Source organism: Phaenicophaeus curvirostris, chromosome 8 (genome assembly GCF_032191515.1).
Source record: "Phaenicophaeus curvirostris isolate KB17595 chromosome 8, BPBGC_Pcur_1.0, whole genome shotgun sequence".
In the NCBI taxonomy this organism is placed as follows: domain Eukaryota; kingdom Metazoa; phylum Chordata; class Aves; order Cuculiformes; family Cuculidae; genus Phaenicophaeus; species Phaenicophaeus curvirostris.
Window position 1 is genome coordinate 18,624,525 of NC_091399.1, and position 17,501 is coordinate 18,642,025.

At 43.8% G+C, this 17,501-nt stretch overlaps 1 protein-coding gene across 8 annotated transcripts in view; it reads left to right on the forward strand.

Moving 5' to 3' along the window:
• Positions 1-17,501, forward strand: part of RASAL2 (RAS protein activator like 2) — a 176,257-nt gene that overhangs the window by 120,793 nt on the left and 37,963 nt on the right. For all 8 annotated transcript variants that reach the window (XM_069862625.1, XM_069862626.1, XM_069862629.1 and 5 more), the window contains one exon: positions 6,722-6,828. In XM_069862625.1, coding sequence (XP_069718726.1) covers positions 6,722-6,828 — 107 coding nt within the window. The remainder of the gene's footprint in view (positions 1-6,721; positions 6,829-17,501) is intronic.

Below are 17,501 nucleotides of genomic sequence, written 5' to 3' on the forward strand. Positions count from 1 at the left end.
TTGATGGACTCAATCCCTAGTAAAGCACATATCTTCTTCTAAAAATCCTGCTGATGGGCTGGGAGAGGTTTTGGTTGTAATTGTTATCTAGCAGTTGTTTGATGATGGAGTTCTATTGTCAGCGAGCTTTGCAGAGTTTCCTTTGTATTGCCCTTTCCAGGCTCAGTAGCTTTTGTGCACTTCAGTGTACTGTGACTTGGTTCCATTCTCTGTGATGTTTCTTTTTCTGGCTTTTTCCCTCGTCTAGTTGTCTTGATAAATGTGGAAAAGCTGTGACTGCAGATTTTTATGTTCTTTCAGTTATACCTTGTCGAATTTGCATGATGTGTTTTAGTGTGAACACGAACTTGGACTTCAGGACTTCAAAAAGATCGGGGTTTTCAAGTTTGCTTTCACCTTAAGCTTCTTATTTAGTTCAATTTTTATGACAGTCTGTGAATTGGGCTTAAGTCTGATTTTCTCCCCAGGTGAGCAAAATGGGAGAGAAGGCATACACCAAGATAAAACATTAACATTTTTATTTATTTTTATATGAGGCTTCCTATTTCACTAAGTAATACTCACCTGAAAGGTGCTATTTAGGCATTTCTTCTCCTTAATGTTCCTTCTTATGAATCTCCTAACGCTTTTGGTCTTTCTGCTTTTTATTACTGTCTCTTAATTATTTCAGCTGGTACATATATTCACCAGGGTAGAAGAAACTGTAAGTAAATACTGAAAACTGCACCCAAGGAGATCTCCTTCTCATTAGTGCTGCCCCCTGAGCACTCTGAAACAACCCTAAAGAGACAGTGAGACAAACCCAGGCTCTTCTGCCTTTACAGAGTTGTGGATGCCATATTGCTACTGATATCAGTGCTGTACTGATACATCATAAACTGCCTTGGAGCGTGTTGTGGGTTTGTACCTGCTGCAACGCTTATTTATTTTTTAAAAGGTTCTAAGACTGAATTAGATGCTCCCTTTTTAATAAGCTTAGCACAGTAGTTTATTTGGAATGAAAGTACTTGAATTAGCAGCCTAGCTGAATATTCCCACTGGAGGAACATCCATGTTTTTAAAAGTGATGTATATATGAGTGTCAGGGGTTAATTTTTTTTTAAATATGCCCATATGGGAGGAGATCAAACCACCAGGGTCCAACAAGCACCTTCATTCTGTATTAGCTGTGGTAGGTGATCAACAGCTTGCAGTGAAAATCATTAATCAAAATGTAGACAAGCAGAAAGGCGTTATCTCCACTTTGGTTTGATTTTCTGCTCTACATGCTACAAGTTTTAGGGTACTGTCTTGGTAAAGTAAGAAACAAGCTCTGTCCTTTGTGTTGTCTGAGAAACAAATACTGGATCTCTATCTTGGTAGCAAACCTCTGGACTGGTGGTTACATCTAGGAGTAACGCCTTCCAAGACCAGCTGACAACAGCAGACCCATAAGTGCTCCAGCTCTTCCAAGCTTAGATTTGAGTCCTTCACTTCTTTGTGTTTGTAAAAGAAATAGTCACAGAAAGTCAAGTGCTGCAGGTGTTTACTCTCTATTTCTTTTGTAGTTAATCCGTAAGGCTAATTGGCCTTTTGATGGAGCTGAAAAGCATGTTGAAGGGGGTCTTTTTATTGCTTCCTTGTCCCTTCCCACATCCCCAGGAGAGTCTCTTCTGCCTGTCCTCTTCAAGACAGTCGCTTGTCTTTCCCATTCTTAAAAAGCTTCAATAATAAGATTTCTTTTTATAAAATCTTTCCAAAAGATCGTGTTATTTTCTCCCCTGGAGGTGTTCGAGGCCAGGTTGGATGGGGCTTGGAGCCCCTGATCCAGTGGGAGGTGTCCCTGCCCATGGCAGGGGGTGGGACTGGATGGGCTTTAAGGTCCCTTTCGACGCAAGGATGGGTTTGGTTTTGTGTCCACTGGGGACATTTTAGTGCGAATGCACCTGAGAGGTGGTCTGGGCACGCGTGGGGCTGGCAAGGTGACTGGTGGTGTTGAACTGGTCTCTGCTTCTCCAATTCCTGCAATTAAGCAAGGCTTGAGAGGCAGAATGAGTTGATTCTTTTTATTAATCACATCCCCTCCAGTCGCAAACTTAGGTACCATCACATCAGGATGTGCACAGACAAAACAAAAGGAAGTCCCAAGCCCTGAAATCTCATTATCTTTTATTTTCCTAAGCAGTGGATGATACACACCAGCAGTCTCCCCCTTCCTACTAAAGACAAAACAAAGATATCAAATTAAGATATTTCATAGAATCATAGAATAACCAGGTTGGAAGAGACCCACCGGATCATCGAGTCCAACCATTCCCATCAAACACTAAACCATGCCCCCTAGCACCTCGTCCACCCGTGCCTTAAACCCCTCCAGGGAAGGTGACTCAACCCCCTCCCTGGGCAGCCTCTGCCAGGGACCAATGACCCTTTCTGTGAAGAATTTTTTCCTAATGTCCAGCCTGAACCTCCCCTGGTGGAGCTTGAGGCCATTCCCTCTTGTCCTGTCCCCTGTCCCTTGGGAGAAGAGCCCAGCTCCCTCCTCTCTACAACCTCCTTTCAGGTAGTTGGAGAGAGCAATGAGAATTGGAGAATTAATTTGAGGACAGTTTGGTTTTTTGTTTCTCAATAGAATCTGTGTCTTGGGAAATAAATTTTCTTTGGTTTTTTTGGTTTTTTTTGTCAGTAGTACAATTTTATTTTTTTTTAGTGGATGGAAAAACGTAACCTTGAGATCCAAATCCTTCTCGCACATCAGAACAAAGGATGTTGTAGCAGTTACCTGGCCCATGCGAAGCCATGTGTTATTACCAACTGCTGAAAATAATAAAATTGTGACTGATTATTGTTTGGGACTTATGATTTATTGATTATTATGAGCAGCTACAAGTCACAATTGATCAAAGGCTGATGTGCAGAACATGAGCAGGCTGAGAACTTAATTATAGAAACGTAGGATCTGCCAGCCCAGAGTAGGTGGACATCCCTCTAATCTTTGCTTCTGTGACCTTATTGGCAAGTTCGGTACCTTAATTCTTCTCACTCTAACCCCTGAGGGATGTTTCTTCGCTCCTGATTGTTTTTCCTGCCCTTCTCCAGTCCCTTTCTAATTCAGAAAAATAGAGATCAAGCAGCAAGCACTGTCCTGCAGAGCTGGGAGCTTTGTTTCATCTTCTCCCAAGTGACAGGAGACAGGACGAGAGGGAATGGCCTCAAGCTCCGCCAGGGGAGGTTTAGGCTGGACATTAGGAAAAAATTCTTCACAGAAAGGGTCATTGGGCACTGGCACAGGCTGCCCAGGGAGGGGGTTGATTCACCTTCCCTGGAGGGGTTTAAGGCACGGGTGGACGAGGTGCTAAGGGGCCACAAAACAAGCGCTGGAGTGGGAGAAGGTAGGATGGCGTGATGTGGGGAGCCCTGTCTTCAGCACATCCTTGGGCAGATCCCTCTTCAGCGGCATCTGCCGGGTAATTGGCTCATCTAATTTGTAACCGACCGCTTCCGTGTAGTGTGTAAATATTTATTTGCATAAATATTTATTTACGTAATTATTACTGCATCTCACCAATATATGAGGTGATACATTAAAAGTGTCCCATAGGAATGTTTACAACTCTTTTTTTTTGATGGATTATTTTTTTAAGGTTGCAAAGGGGAAAATCTGTCAACTTTTCTTTTTCTCCCTTTTCTTCACTGAAATTCAGGGTGGCTGAAAAGGGTTTCAGATAGCTTACCCATAGTAACGATGTGATTTATCCATAGTCTTGGTCCCCTTGAGTGAGCAATGCAGAGAGCGGTTGTAATTTAATACTAAGCCGAAGAGAGGTGCATTGATTTTTCCAGCAGGTGAGGATTATGCAAGAACAGCCTCTGGCATCACTCGGGAAGCAGGGGAGGGAACTGTCTAATTTTGTGCCGAGTGGTGACAGTATAGATTTATTTATTTTTTTTACTCAACTCAGCAAAAATACTGTTCTACAGGCATCGTAGCAGGTGACTTAGCTTTTCACTTCCAGTTAATGTATCTCGACAATTTTGCTATATCTAGGTCTTCTTTTTCCTGAGGAATGAGCTTGTTGTTTATTTGCTCTTGTTTTCTTGGGAAGAAGAAGAGAAGCAAAGGAAGTTTTTCATTCCTTGCAGGCACCTTGTGAATATTTCATTTTCCCTTCCCCGTGTGATACACTTTCATGGTGGTCTGAGGATGGAAGAAACTCATTTTAGTGATAGAATCTCTTTGTTTTATTAGCAGAGAGTTTGAATTGCTGCCGAGTGAATGTGGGGGGAGAGGGTCAGCAAGGAGAGATGGGCGAGTTCCTTGTAGCTTTTCAACTCTGTTTGGTTTCAACTTTTCCCTAAACTGCTCCTCCTGCAGAACCTATTGTTGCAGTGGTGGGGAATTCAGGCTCTTGCTTTCATTTATGACTCAGCAAAGTTAGCAGACTGTGTTAAATTACTGAGGCAGCTTTGATGTGATTTCCTGTGTGTGAGAGGCAGAGAAAGCCCCGACCCATTACGTTACACGTTGCTATTTGATGGAAAAGAAAAGGTGTTCGCTTCAGCCCCCAGTTCCAAGCGAATACATCGCTCGCATTTGCTTTGATTCCATTTACAGAAGCGACCAGTGAAACCCTGCGTACTCCGGCTCTCCTTGGGCAAGCAGTACTTACAGGGGCTACGGGAGAGAAGTTTCCCCTTGGCAGAGGCAGGGGGAGGAGGCTGGCGGTGTAAAAGAGCGCATCTTCAGCAACCAGCAACCAGCAAAGGCTTCGGAGCCCCGGCCGCAGACTGACATTCAAACCCCTTGGCCGAGCGCTGGCCCCGCTCCAGGCGCTTTGTTCTCCAAAGGTGCCCCGATGGGGACGTACGCTGGAGCGCTGGCACGGGCGATGCCCCCCGAGCTGTGCAAGGAAGTGCCTGGTGCTGCTCATCAGCCGCAGGAGAAACCTCCTCGAGAGTGGTATCGCTCTATCGCAGTCACTGTGAGCTTTGACAGACCCTGATGTACTTGGTCGGTGCGAGCGGGGCTTGAGCATCGTCCTAATGGTCAGCAGCGAGCAGGGCTTGAGCATCATCCTAACAGTCAGCAGCGAGCGGCTCTGCCCTGCCTGTCTTCCCGTGTGTGTTGGACCTTGTTTGCCCAGTTTGGGAGGCAGCTCGTTCCCCATCGATGGTTACAAGCAGAATGAGAGCCTGAATGGTGGCAGTTTGGTTTTTTTAAGAGATAAATGTCTACATTATACTGCAGGGTCCGTATTTCTTAGCCTCTCGTTCGGCGTGCTCCATTTTGTCGTTCCTCAAGCATCCGTGAGAGATACATGTTATAACTGTGCTGAAATCAAAATCCGGTGTGCAGAGACATCACCGGTAACGTTATCCTTCAAGAAGGCTTGTTTTGTTTTGTTTTCTCTCTGGTTATTCTGAGGAAAAAGCTGTTCTCGTGGCTCCAGCTGGCTGCCTATCTCTGCAAACCCTTTTTGCTGCTGTGAATCAAGATACCCAGGGAAAATTTCTGTAGCAGAGAGAAGCCGGCAGTTGGGCGTCTGTTAATAGCCTGAAAGTAACTAATGAGGATGTGCAGCCGGAGCGATTGATTGAATAGCTGCAGTCCTGGGTGCTCCTTCTTCGCTCGCTGGCTCGCCGGCTTGCTCTCCGCAAGCTGTGGGGAGGGAGGGGGAGACGGAGAGCCCCGGCTTTCTCTCGAGTGGAAGTAGCACGGATCCCTAGGGCCAGGCAGCCAGCGATGGAAGTTTAAGCCGCATCCGTCTCTCAAAAGGAAAACAGCGGGAGTCAAGATGTCACTCTCTGGATTCACAGCGTACTCCTTTTCTTTACGATTCGGAAGATAACAGTGGACTTTCTGCTAGGAAGTGATTTTTGCCCTCCCCGTGTCGGGGGGTGTTTTGTGCAGCCGGATTCCTTTAAGTCTGGCAGTTGAGCTGGAGATGGGCAGCAGTTGTGATAAAGGTATCTGAGTGTAGACGTGTGTGTGTACCTGGCTATATATATAAAAATGCATGTATGTACAGTATCTGTGTGCTGTGTAGAGATTTTTAACGGTGTGTACTTTATTACGCTGTTATTCTAGTCTTTATGCTAGGAAAAGATGCAAGTGTGTCTTTTATCAATCTTTGTGCTCGGCAGATCAGCCTGTGTGGATTTAAGATGCCAAAGTCGTATCTCAGTAAGGTCATATTGCCAGAATGAAGGGAAGTTGACCTATTTTTTTTATCTGCAGAGATATATATGTCACATTACCTGGGCAGTGATGAGTTGTGCTGGTTGCTTGGTTGGAGCAAGTAGTGGGATTGTGTTCGACCGAACTTTGACCTTTGTCAAATCATGTTCATCTAAGACTAAAATTGAGCTTCTGTGTCTTGATTTTAGTTATCTGCTAATTACTGCATCGCTTATGTAAAAAATAAATAAAAAATAAAAGAATTTAAAGTTTTCTGAATACTGCCTCTCAAACAGTGTTAGAATACTGTGTTTGGGTATTGAACTTTACCAGCATTTTTTATTTTAATTGCCTATAGCCCACAATTAAGTCAGATTCACAATCTTGATTCAGTCTGTGGAAATGCCGTTGTAATTTAGCAAGTAAATAAGATACAGAAAAACAGGTGAGTGTAATTGAACAGTTCAGTACTGCACGTGAAACTTTGCTGTCCTGCAGAGCGTAAAACCTGCCTATTCCCCACCCCCCGGCACCCAGTCACCTTCTTTTTTTTCTCTTCCTCAGAGGTCCCAGCAGAGAGATCTCCTCGGCGACGGAGCATCTCCGGGACCAGCACCTCTGAGAAAACCAACTCCATGGATGCATCGAATACGTCTCCTTTCAAAGTGCCAGTAAGTGTGCCTTTCCTGCAAAGGGGGAATTTTTCTCATTGAATACGAGGAGGAGATTAAAACATCGCAGCGTACAATTAAGCTCTGACAATAGGGAAAAGAGAATATTTATTTAATATTTCCAGTTGGCCAAGAGGCATTGCTGTCAATGGTCGTGTATTAGAAGCGAGAGTTCTGGTAGATCCATAACTTGCTTATTTTCATTGCCTTCATCTAAAGTTGCAAATAGTGAAACGTCAGTGTTAACGTGGGCAGTGACCTATATAAATACTTTTGAAGTCGCCACTGGGGATTGCATTACATATTCAGTTTTTACTAGGAAAAAATTTCCTTTAGGTTGCTGATAGCATGTTATTTTTCCCTCATGCCAGTGAAGTACGTGGAAAATTGAAATGGCTTTGTAGTTTATTCAGATGGTGCTGAAATTCCTGCAGGTGTGTTGATTGCTCTTTAGCTCTACAAGTTTTGTCGTGAGTTCAGTTGTCTGTCATCTGTATGTGACTTTTTTTCAGCTAGAGTCTGGCTTTCCTTGCTCTGTCAGCCTTTGGTCAGTGTATCCAAAAGCAAAGAGGCTTTTTGATTATTAAACTGAGGGCAAGTGCTTCGAGTTGAAATGAGCAGCTCAGTATTTTTTTTAACAGTATTTGTTCGTGTTTTAAAATATATAACTTGAATATTGCAAATATTTTCATACCCCTCTTTACTTTTGGCAAGTAATTTGCCTGTTTTAATACCTGAGGGGAAAAAGGAGAAGATTTATCTAATGATTATTGTGGTTTCTGTATGTTCTCCATGGACACAAGTACCATTTCTGTGACTTAGTTTATATCTTCTTGCTTTGCTTTAGAGACACTCATCCCTTTTAAGCAGGCTTCCTAGCTCAGTTCAGATCCAAATCTGTGCAAAATTTGGTTTTTATTTCAAGTCTATGTTGTGTCACTGTAAAAATAAATTTTAAAAACAGCCACGGATTGAATGAGAGCTATTAAAATTATTAAAGGATAAAGGTTGGTCAGAGTATATAGAACATACATTGTTTAAAACAGCCTGTAAACTTGTGATTTGTTGGAATTGAAAAAGGGGTCAAAGAAGCAGTGAACATAGCAGACATCTGTACTCGGTCCCTTTTTGGAGTCCTAGAATAATGCAGATTGCGAGGGACCTCCAGAAGTCTCTGATCTGTCCCCCTCTGGGATAGCTGGACCACCTTGTATGAGGTTGCTCTTGGCGTTCTTCAGTCAGGTGCTGCAAGCCTCCACGGATGCAGATGACACAGCCTCGCTGGACAACCTGCTCTGATGTGTCACAGTCCTCGTTGCAAAGAATATTTCCTTTGTAAAGGCTTTCTTGTCAGAGCAAAACTAGAGCTTCTAATGTCTATCGAAAGACCATAAATCACGGTTCCCTTTAGTTCAGAAAATATCTGGAGTAACAGTTAAAGCAGAATATATTGCTTAGCCTTGAGAAGAGAAAGCACAGAGGGAAATCTTAGCAGTGTGTGTTCGTACCTTATGGAAGGGAATAAAGGGAACGCAGCTGGGCTCTTTGGACAAGAGGCAATAAGCACAAATTGAAATATAAGAAATACAAAAAATGTCCTTTCACTGTGAGGGTGATGGAACACTGGGATGGATTGCTTGGAGAGGTTGTTGAGTCTCCATCCTTGGAGATGTATTCAAAAGCAGACTGGACACAGAGTCCTTAAGCATCTTGCTCTAGTTTGCCCTGGGCTGAGCCTGAGCTTGGATTAAGCAATCTCTGGAGATGCCAACCCACCATGGCTGTTCTGTGAGTCTGTGCGCTACCCTTGATCTCTTCAGTGACCTGTTTTCTGAGTGGTGCTTGGGGGAACAAGGGTCGTGGTCTGGTTGCATGTGAAGATGTCACAAGAATATCCTAGTACATCAGGGTCTGGGATTTTTATGCCGAGCCCATGGTCCACACAGTCCCAGGAGGATTTCTGTACTCTAAGAGCCTTCAAAAGTCCTAGCTATTCCCATCTTTGTTTATAAGAAGTACTCTTTCTTCTTTGTCTTCCTCTACAAGTAATTGCCCCAGCCTTTAGACGCAAACATGCGTTGTTGTAGTCTTTGTCTACTAACCGCAAGCTGCATATCCGAAGTGTTTGATTGCTATTTCTGTTCTTCATTTTATATGCCTCACTTTTTCTTTGTTCCTCATTTGTGTACAATTCTTTTAATGATAATCCTATCTTTTAAGTAACTTTTTAGTGTTTCTCTAGTTCTTCTCTTACAGTTCTCTAATACTTCTTAGCTCCCACTCGCTTTCAAAACAAGAACCTTGCAGAAATGTTTCTCGTTTCCCCAGGCAGCGTATCAGGATTTTAGGGCTCGAGCATATAGGCTGAGGAAGCAGGACACGGCTGCCTTACTTGGGCGCAAACCAGCAAAGAAGCCTGGAAGCTATTTGTGCCCCGTGTGGCTGGTGTTGTGCTGCTTTGTCTACCTGGCCACCTGCGTACCCAGGAGCACAACGCGCCCTCCTGCCTTTCTCACAGGGACGAGGCTGCTGGCTTTGTAGTTTTTGCCCTGAATAACCTGTTTCTGTGCTGTTACTCTTCAGCAGGTTGCGGTGCAGGTGGGGGCTGAGATCATCCTGCTTTAAAACATGCCAACCTCTGATCTGTTTAGAGCAGCAAGCTGTGATTAGAAGTTGCTTAACAATACAGATGAGCTCGAGCCAGAAGTACTGAAATAAAATACCCTGTTAGCTCTGTGGATTGGCACACACCTGATAGGTGGGTGAGGAGAAGGCGAAGAATCCTGTTTCTCCCTTTGATTTATATTGAGGTTTTCCCAGCTCTCGGGTGGCTTGGGTGCCTTGTGGAGGTCCCGGGTCAGTGGCCTGAGAGAGCTCCCAAGCGAAAGGCACAAGCAGGGCTTGTAATGGCTTTAAATTTGTGTGTGTGAGCCCATCTTCATTTGACAGGGATTTATTGTGCGTATAACGGGGATTAATAATAAGAGAACGTGCGTTTTTGTTCTTCCAAACGTTGACGCCTAGGGTTGAGGTGGGAGGGCTGGAGGCAGCTGCAGGGTAGCGCTGCCTCGGTCGTCTTTCCACAGACCTGACTCTGTGCCATCCCTCTTCTACTCACTGCCTGGATTTCTAACGGAAAAGCAGCTTAAGGCAGGGGACGGCTTAACCTTCTTCCATACTGATGGAAAATTATGCTGAGACTTTCATAATAAGTTGCTTTTACAGCTTTTTAAGTTTGCCTCTCCGAAAAGCTATTTAAAAGCTGTCTTCTCCATAGGACTGTGGCTTCCAGCATGTTCTGTACAGGTTTTTTTTCCTTTCGAACACCAGGCAGTGGTACTTGCTCAGAGCAAGGCATCTGTTTTTTTTAATTCTGCTAATTGGCATTTGCTTAGCATCTGGAATTTTGATTCATATCGGCATAATAGCCTTTAAGTGAACATTTCCTTGACGAGACATTTTTTAAGTAGCCTCTTCAGTGGCAGTGGTCAATGGAGGATTTATTCTCAAGGGCTGACACGTAAAATTCAGGAAATCTGCCTTCCAGACAAGTGTTTAAATTTACCATTGTAAAAGTAACGTTGTGAAAGGTAACATTTGAGTAGTTACGAACATACTGGTTCTCCAGACCAGCCACTACGTGGCCCAGCGTGCGCGCCGTGGTTGTCTCCCACCAAGGGGAATGAAGCGGACTCTGCTTACGCTGACATTGCGCAGCACAAAGCATACAGACCGAGATAAGAGCTTTGGGGGCTTCTCCTTTCTTTTTCTTCCCCATATATTCTTGTCTGCAGTTAAAACACGAGTCTCCGTCTAGGTTCAGTTGTGTTAGTTGTCTTCTGGTGTTTTCCAAGCGTATCTGGGAGGAATATTTAAAGAACGGAAGGGCACAAAAGGTAGGAAAACTGAGATGAGGAAGTGAGGAAGTGTGTGTGTCTTCTCACATGCAGACAGATGTGTGCTGTTTATAGATACGCGTGGCTAGGAAAAGTCATATTTTTAATAATGAATATTATTTGACTGAACAAATAGGAAGGCAGAAGGAACTGGCTAGAAGTAGGCATCGTGACGCATAGGTGGGCGAGGAACCAGCTTTTCCCTTCCCACACACACGATGTCCTGGCAGAGCGTCTCCGTCTCAGTGCATCCCGTTCCCTACTGTTGAGCCCCGGCAGCGCTGCGGCAGCCTACCATATTCTCTCATCGCTCTGCCGTTGGAACTGAGGGACTGGGGTAAACATAAAATCATCAAAATCTTCAACCCTCTTGCAGTGGCAGGGCAGAGAGGAATTGCTAAACCCCTCTTCAGACTCACCTTGCACTCTCCAATTTTTGCTTCTTTGGGGTAGGGTTGTTCGTGAGTTATTATTAGAAATAATCTGATTTATCCAAGTCTGCTGGCTATTCCAGAAAAAGAAAAAAAGGAAAGTAGCAAGAATTAGTGCAAAGAAATAAGTATCTTTGAAATAAATAAAATGATGTTCATAGTATATCTGCGTCCATACGATGGGAAGACTGAAACTTCCACATTGCCTTCCTTGGTTTGTTTCTAGTTGAGGATATAATTGGATCTATAGAAACACTGTCTGCCTCTCTGCTCTTTAAGAGTACTGCTAAATGGAACAGAAGACAATGCAGCCAGCATAAGTGAAGGTCAAAGCTTGATGAGATCTCGTGGCTGCCCAGCCTCATCTTTTATGCAGTCAGCAAGATTGTGGCTTCTCCAGAGCACTGCTCTGCTACCGTCATGCTGCCAGGTTAGGACGAGTCTGATCTCTTCTGGCCGTGTGACCTAACAGCGTACAAGTACACATTTTTAATTCTGCAACAGCGCCAATGCAGAGATGGAGTTGCTGATTTACTTTAGCGTGAGGCATCGCAACATCCTTCATGAAAAACTGCCTGTGCTCAAACCTGTCCTCCCTACTGTAAGATTAACATTTTCCTTCCGTGTTCCACTCTTTTCTTACCGTAACACATTTGTTTGAATCAGCTTTGATTTTTTTATCATTTGGCTGTGATATGAGGGTGTAGGTATGCTGGGAATTACTCCATAAAGTTTGTGTCAGAAGGCCAAAATGGATGATTGACTGTCTCCAGGACACTCACCAAGTTCTCATCCCCGTCTTTATTCTGAGGTGATACCATTCACAGGCTCTGTAACCTTCACAATATCTTCCTGCCAGAGCAGATTTGTTCATTACATCAAGCTTTGGCATTGAGTCAGATGATGGGTATATCCAGTATGTGACACTGTCTGCGGAACCTCAACAGCAGGAGCATTTTGCTCAAGTTCGGTGTAAACTTGACTTTATCCCCTGCAATTGATGTACGGGAACTATGAACGTATATAGTGTTAAACATGGATCATTTTCCAGCTGTCCTTGGTTTAATAGGGTTTAAATGTATACTGACTCATTCTATTCCTCACCTCCAAATCACAGCTTGTAAAGTTCTGCAGAGTTTAATTAATGTGCCCTCTGCAAATCGGTCTTTCTTGCTCTTTTATCACTTCTCTTGCTCTCCTGTTTTTAATTCCCTTCAATTGATTCTCCAAGTTCTGGTACTAAAGTTCACAGGAATGCCTGTTATCAGTTTCTAATTGCTCACAACCCTTTGTGTTATTTCTCTGTCCTCCCTAGCCCTCCCTTTACTTCCTAATTTAATATAGCTCCCTGTAATTAATGTGCTGTTTAACGTTTCTTCCAGATCATTAACAAAGATGTTAAACAGAAGCAGGCATGCCACTATCCCTACCACATCCCATTGGACCCTCTCTTCTACCTTGATACCTTATCACTTGTTGTAATTACTCTATTTAGATATTCCTGCAGCCACTTCTCAGGTTTGTGTTACCAGCTTTGACAAAGCTCATTTCCATTAATTTTTCTAATTAGGATGCTCGTTGGTTTATCAGAAAAGCGTTCTGCAGTGTTGGGCTGCTTACTGTCTGTGTGCCAGAGGACTGGAGAGCCAGGGTCACAGGAGTGATTGCCTCCTTCCTGACAGCTCTTGAATCACGGCGAGGTGGGCTGGAGGCCATCGCCTCTCCGCGTACCTCACCGGCTTGCTGACAAACTGTTGTTTAATTAAAAGTCTGATAGACTCCAATGACCCGTTTCGTATGATATTTATGGTTTATCACCGTTGTTTTCTTGTTGTATAGACAGACTTCTCACTTCTATTCTTAATGCCTGGACAGGGGGTTTTAAGGATGCTCTGTTCCCACGCTGGTGCCTGGTGTTGGCAGCGACCACGAAGGCAGCCAGGCTCCACTCCCCATCGCGTCTGTGCCAAAAACCTTGCTGAACTGGGATCTCAAAAGCTGAAGTGGCTCTCCCCGGCTATCGGGTAGCTGTTGTTTCTTCATGCATTTTTAAGTATGATTCCCAGTGATTTGGAAATGCAATTCCTTCAACTGCCTATCACGCAGTGTACCTGCAATCTTATGGTACATTTTATTAACAGATACATTATCAATGTGTTCCTGTTGCAGTATCCTCTCCATTTCCCTGCTTTTCTCATTGCTGTTCTTAAATTTGTTCATCCTATTCTGCATCCCTCCTGTGGCAGTGGACAATTTTTCATTGGAAAGTTGGAATTGTTATCTGGCCAAATCTGCAGTGCTGTCCCACCAGGGGAAAAATATCTTCCTGATCCTTGCTGTTGATCAGCTTGTGTCCTGGAGCATGATAATTGCTCACTCTTGTTATTTTTAAACCTGACTAATGCAGCTACATATGTTATTCTTCCTTATATAAACACATAATCCCTTTTTAATCTTGCTGAAAAAAAAATGTGTATAATATCTTGTGGTAGAGAATTCTCCGGGCTGATTTATAGCTGGCGTTGGAAAAGGGCTCCTGACAATCAGTGAAATGTGCTGCCTCTCATGGTAAATTGCCCCTTGGTTTTCTTATGTAAGAGGGCGCATGAGAAGCTTAGGTAATTTCCATTCTATTTGTTTGATACAGCTCTAATCCCTTCTTGCTTTTGTTTCTAAAATAAATAGTCAGTCTTTAAAATATATCATTTGTAAATCCCCCTCTTGTCTGCCTTTAATCAGTTTATACTTCTGGAGTTTGGTTCTGTTCTGGTTTTCTTGCTGAGATGAGAAGATCAGAAGAGAGTGGTGCATTAGTGTGAAAGCTCAGGCAGATTTACATAATACCACTTCACTTTTATTGTGCCTTATCCTTTGTTCATACATTCTAACATGGCTTTTATTGTTCTCTGCCTGTGCACAAACCACCTTTTCAGTGACTTAGTGCCAGGCTTTTTGGATGGGTTGCTGGTAGAATTTGACTGCTGTAAGTCGCCGTCTTGTTCTTTTTATCGCCACCAAGGTGTCGGTATAGTTGTTTTCATCTGCTTTTCCGCTGTGCAAATGGCTGAGAGCCTTTTCAGAGGCGGGCATTGCTAATATTTTAGTCATGAGTGTTACCGTGCTCATAAGCAAACTTCTCCACCTCCTCGCTAGTTACGTTGGTGGTTTGTGGTTCTACAGGGGGTAGTGAACTTCACCATATTTGCTCCTAATCCCTGGAATATCCTGCTAGTTTTCTCTTTCTGTTTTATGCACTGACTGTTTTCCCCTGCTTCTTTGCTTCCCATGGCTTTACATCCTTACGGGCACAGGAGAGCATTTTTCACTTGGCTACAAGGAGTTTTTTCCCCGATAGCTGCTTGTTAGCAACTTAAGAAATGGTGTGCTAACAGCGTGCGGTGGTTGGGAGGCCATTCTGCTGTCGTCCGTAGCCCTCTAGTGCTGTCTTTGTACCCATCCAGTCCTTCCCCTCAGAGAGAGCAAGTCTCATCGCTCTGTAAATGAAGTTACCCACCTGCTGCTATTAATAATGCAGTAGTGCTCCTCATCGAGAGTTAAACATGTTAAATATGCCTTGCAAGCCTCTGAAAGGCAGTGTGTGTGCCCCCAGAAACACCTAATGAGGGGAACAGTGCTGCAAACCACAGCTTTTAATTTAAACGAACCTTCATTGCCACCCCTAGGTTTTGTGCTTCAAAACTTCCACTCACTCATTGCATTTCCTCGATGGATACTTCGTGTTGCAGTTACGTCTGTGGTTTTATTATTTCATGGCTGGATTAACCTTTTGCTTTCAAAACACCGGAGACAATCATTATTTGTTATGCATGGGCTGTTCTCTCCACGGTGAGGAATCGGGGCGTCTGCAGGGAGCAGCAGGCACTGAGTTGAGTGTCTCATACTTGGGCTGCCCTGGGATTCATCGGGTGGTTCTCATGCTGCTCCGCTGAGGTTAAGGACGGACAGTTGGCATCTTTGGCATGGATTGAGCATTTCCGAAAGCCCAAGCCGTCCCGAGCACAGGGCAGCTTGAATTTAAAATCCTTGGGGGTCCGAGTGTCTGTGCTTTCCCTGCGCAGCGATGGAGTTACAAACCCTGCTGAATTTATCGCTCTTCCTGTGGCGATTTCTTCTTGGCAGAGTGAGAGAGATGAGTTGCTTAACTTCCAAATGAGATGAGTAGAATTCTCAGTGGGTTTGCATTATTTTTAGATGTTGTGTCATTGGGATTTCGTACCCCAGTGTTTGATGCTTTTAGCTGAGATGATAAACGTGCTCTGAACCTATTCCACATCCCCAGTTGAGTCCAGGCTTGTGCGCTCTTGCACTCTCTCCCTCTGTCTTCTTTTTCCACCCCTGTTGCCCTAAACCTGTGGTTCTGAGGGGAATTTGCACTGAGCTTTCTCCCATTAGATATGGACCATCAAATCTGTCCCTTGAGGGATTAAAGCACAATTCTTCTACAGTTATAGTCTCACTGGACTCCTCCTAAAATAACTGTATTTACACGGTACTGATCTTTTCAGATTGCATCCTAGCAAATTGGTCCTACCAAATATTCTGCACTTTTTTTTTTTAGTAAGAACATAGTCTCATAATTTCTGACAGTTTGTGTAATGAGTTTACATCTTTTTGTCTGAGGGTGTTTGTTTAACCACTGAAATTTCCACTGATTTTAAAAACATTCCATGATTATTCTTAAAGCTCAGACACTTCAATGCATTTAGGCATAAGAACCAAAGAGCAGTGTATTTTGTATAGGAATAAGTATTTAAGAGAAATACCTAGGCAATAAGAAAAAAAGTAAAGATTGTTTTGTCTTTTTAACAGTACAAGCTACAGTTATTAGCACTGGCACTTCATATAAGGAAATGAAACTTAGAGTTGCATCGTTTTGTTGCAGGTGGAAGTTTATTCTTCATCACTACATCTTTTTGATATCTGCATTCAGTGTTTAAAAGCATTTCTTTTGGCCAATGGAAGTCGAAAAGCTCTGCTCGGTTCTGGCACGTGTGAATTTTTCATGCTGCTCCCAGGTTGTCCATCTGTAAGCACTGGCCCTGCATGAACTGCCAGTGAGGGGCAGAGAGCAAATATTGCAAATGTGAATAACCAACAAGTACTTTCTTTGTTTGAATAATTTTTATCCTTAAGTATGTCTTTACCCTAATTTTGTTTGGGGTTTTTCTGTATGGTTAACTCTGGATAGCCTTATTCAACCCCAGACAGCATATTTATTTCATTAGGGAATAGATTATGTTCAATTAAACCGAGAACATGTTTCACTAACGTCAAAGCAATGCCAATTTAAAAATGTACATGCACACAAAAATGAATATTCACAGTCCCGCTCTGAGTGGGATTTTGAATGATTTGGTATAAATACTTCTGGATGCTTGCTGAATTGGGTCAGGTCTGTCTTATTTGCCCTTAAGGGGAGAAAAACATGTTATTTCGTGTTTGTAATTCGAATAGCCGGAGAGGTACTGGAATGAAGCCAGGGTCCACCAGGTCTGAATCCTTGTAGCTGAGTTTGTTCCCTTTTATGCTGAGAGGCCAGAGCAGATGAAGGTGCCTTTGAAAGGGCTGTGCATCCTCGACTTGAATTCCAACAGTGGCCCCAGGAGAAGTCCAACAGCATCTATCGATGATGGGGTTTTTTCAAAGGCAGTCCCCGAACCTGAGGGCTTGTTTGTCTGGGAAAGGAAAGCTTAAGGGGGGATCAATGGAGAGGGGAAGCACAAGGATGATGGAGCCTTCGTGAGACTTCATCTGGAGCCCTGCATCCAGCTCCGGAGTCCTCAGGACAGGAAGGACACGGATCTGTTGGAGTGTGTCCAGAGGAGGCCATGAAGGTGATCCCAGGGCTGGAGAACCTCCCATATGAGGACAGGCTGGGAGAGTTGGGGTTGTTCAGCCTCGAGAAGAGGAGGCTGCGTGGAGACCTCAGGGCAGCTTCCAGGACAGAAAGGGGCTCCAGGAAAGCTGGGGAAGGGCTCTTGATCAGGGAGGGCAGAGACAAGACAAAGGGGGATGGTTTTAAGCTGAAAGAGGGGAGATTGACATGAGATCTTAGGGAGAAATGTCTGTGGCCTACTGGTGCTGGGAAACAACTGTAGTTCAGGAGACAGAGGACTTGAAGATTGCAGGTAGGTTTTTGAGTTGCGTTTAGCTTCAGGGGCTGGTATCTGAAGTCACTGGTATATGAAATCTCTTCAGATATTCAGTTCTGGCTAGTGAGACTATTGACATTACAGATTGTTGTCAGGCTCACCTGCTCTAAATTAAAAAGGACAACTGTGGGTGCAATAGAAGCTCATAATAAAAGACATGTTCTTAATCTGCT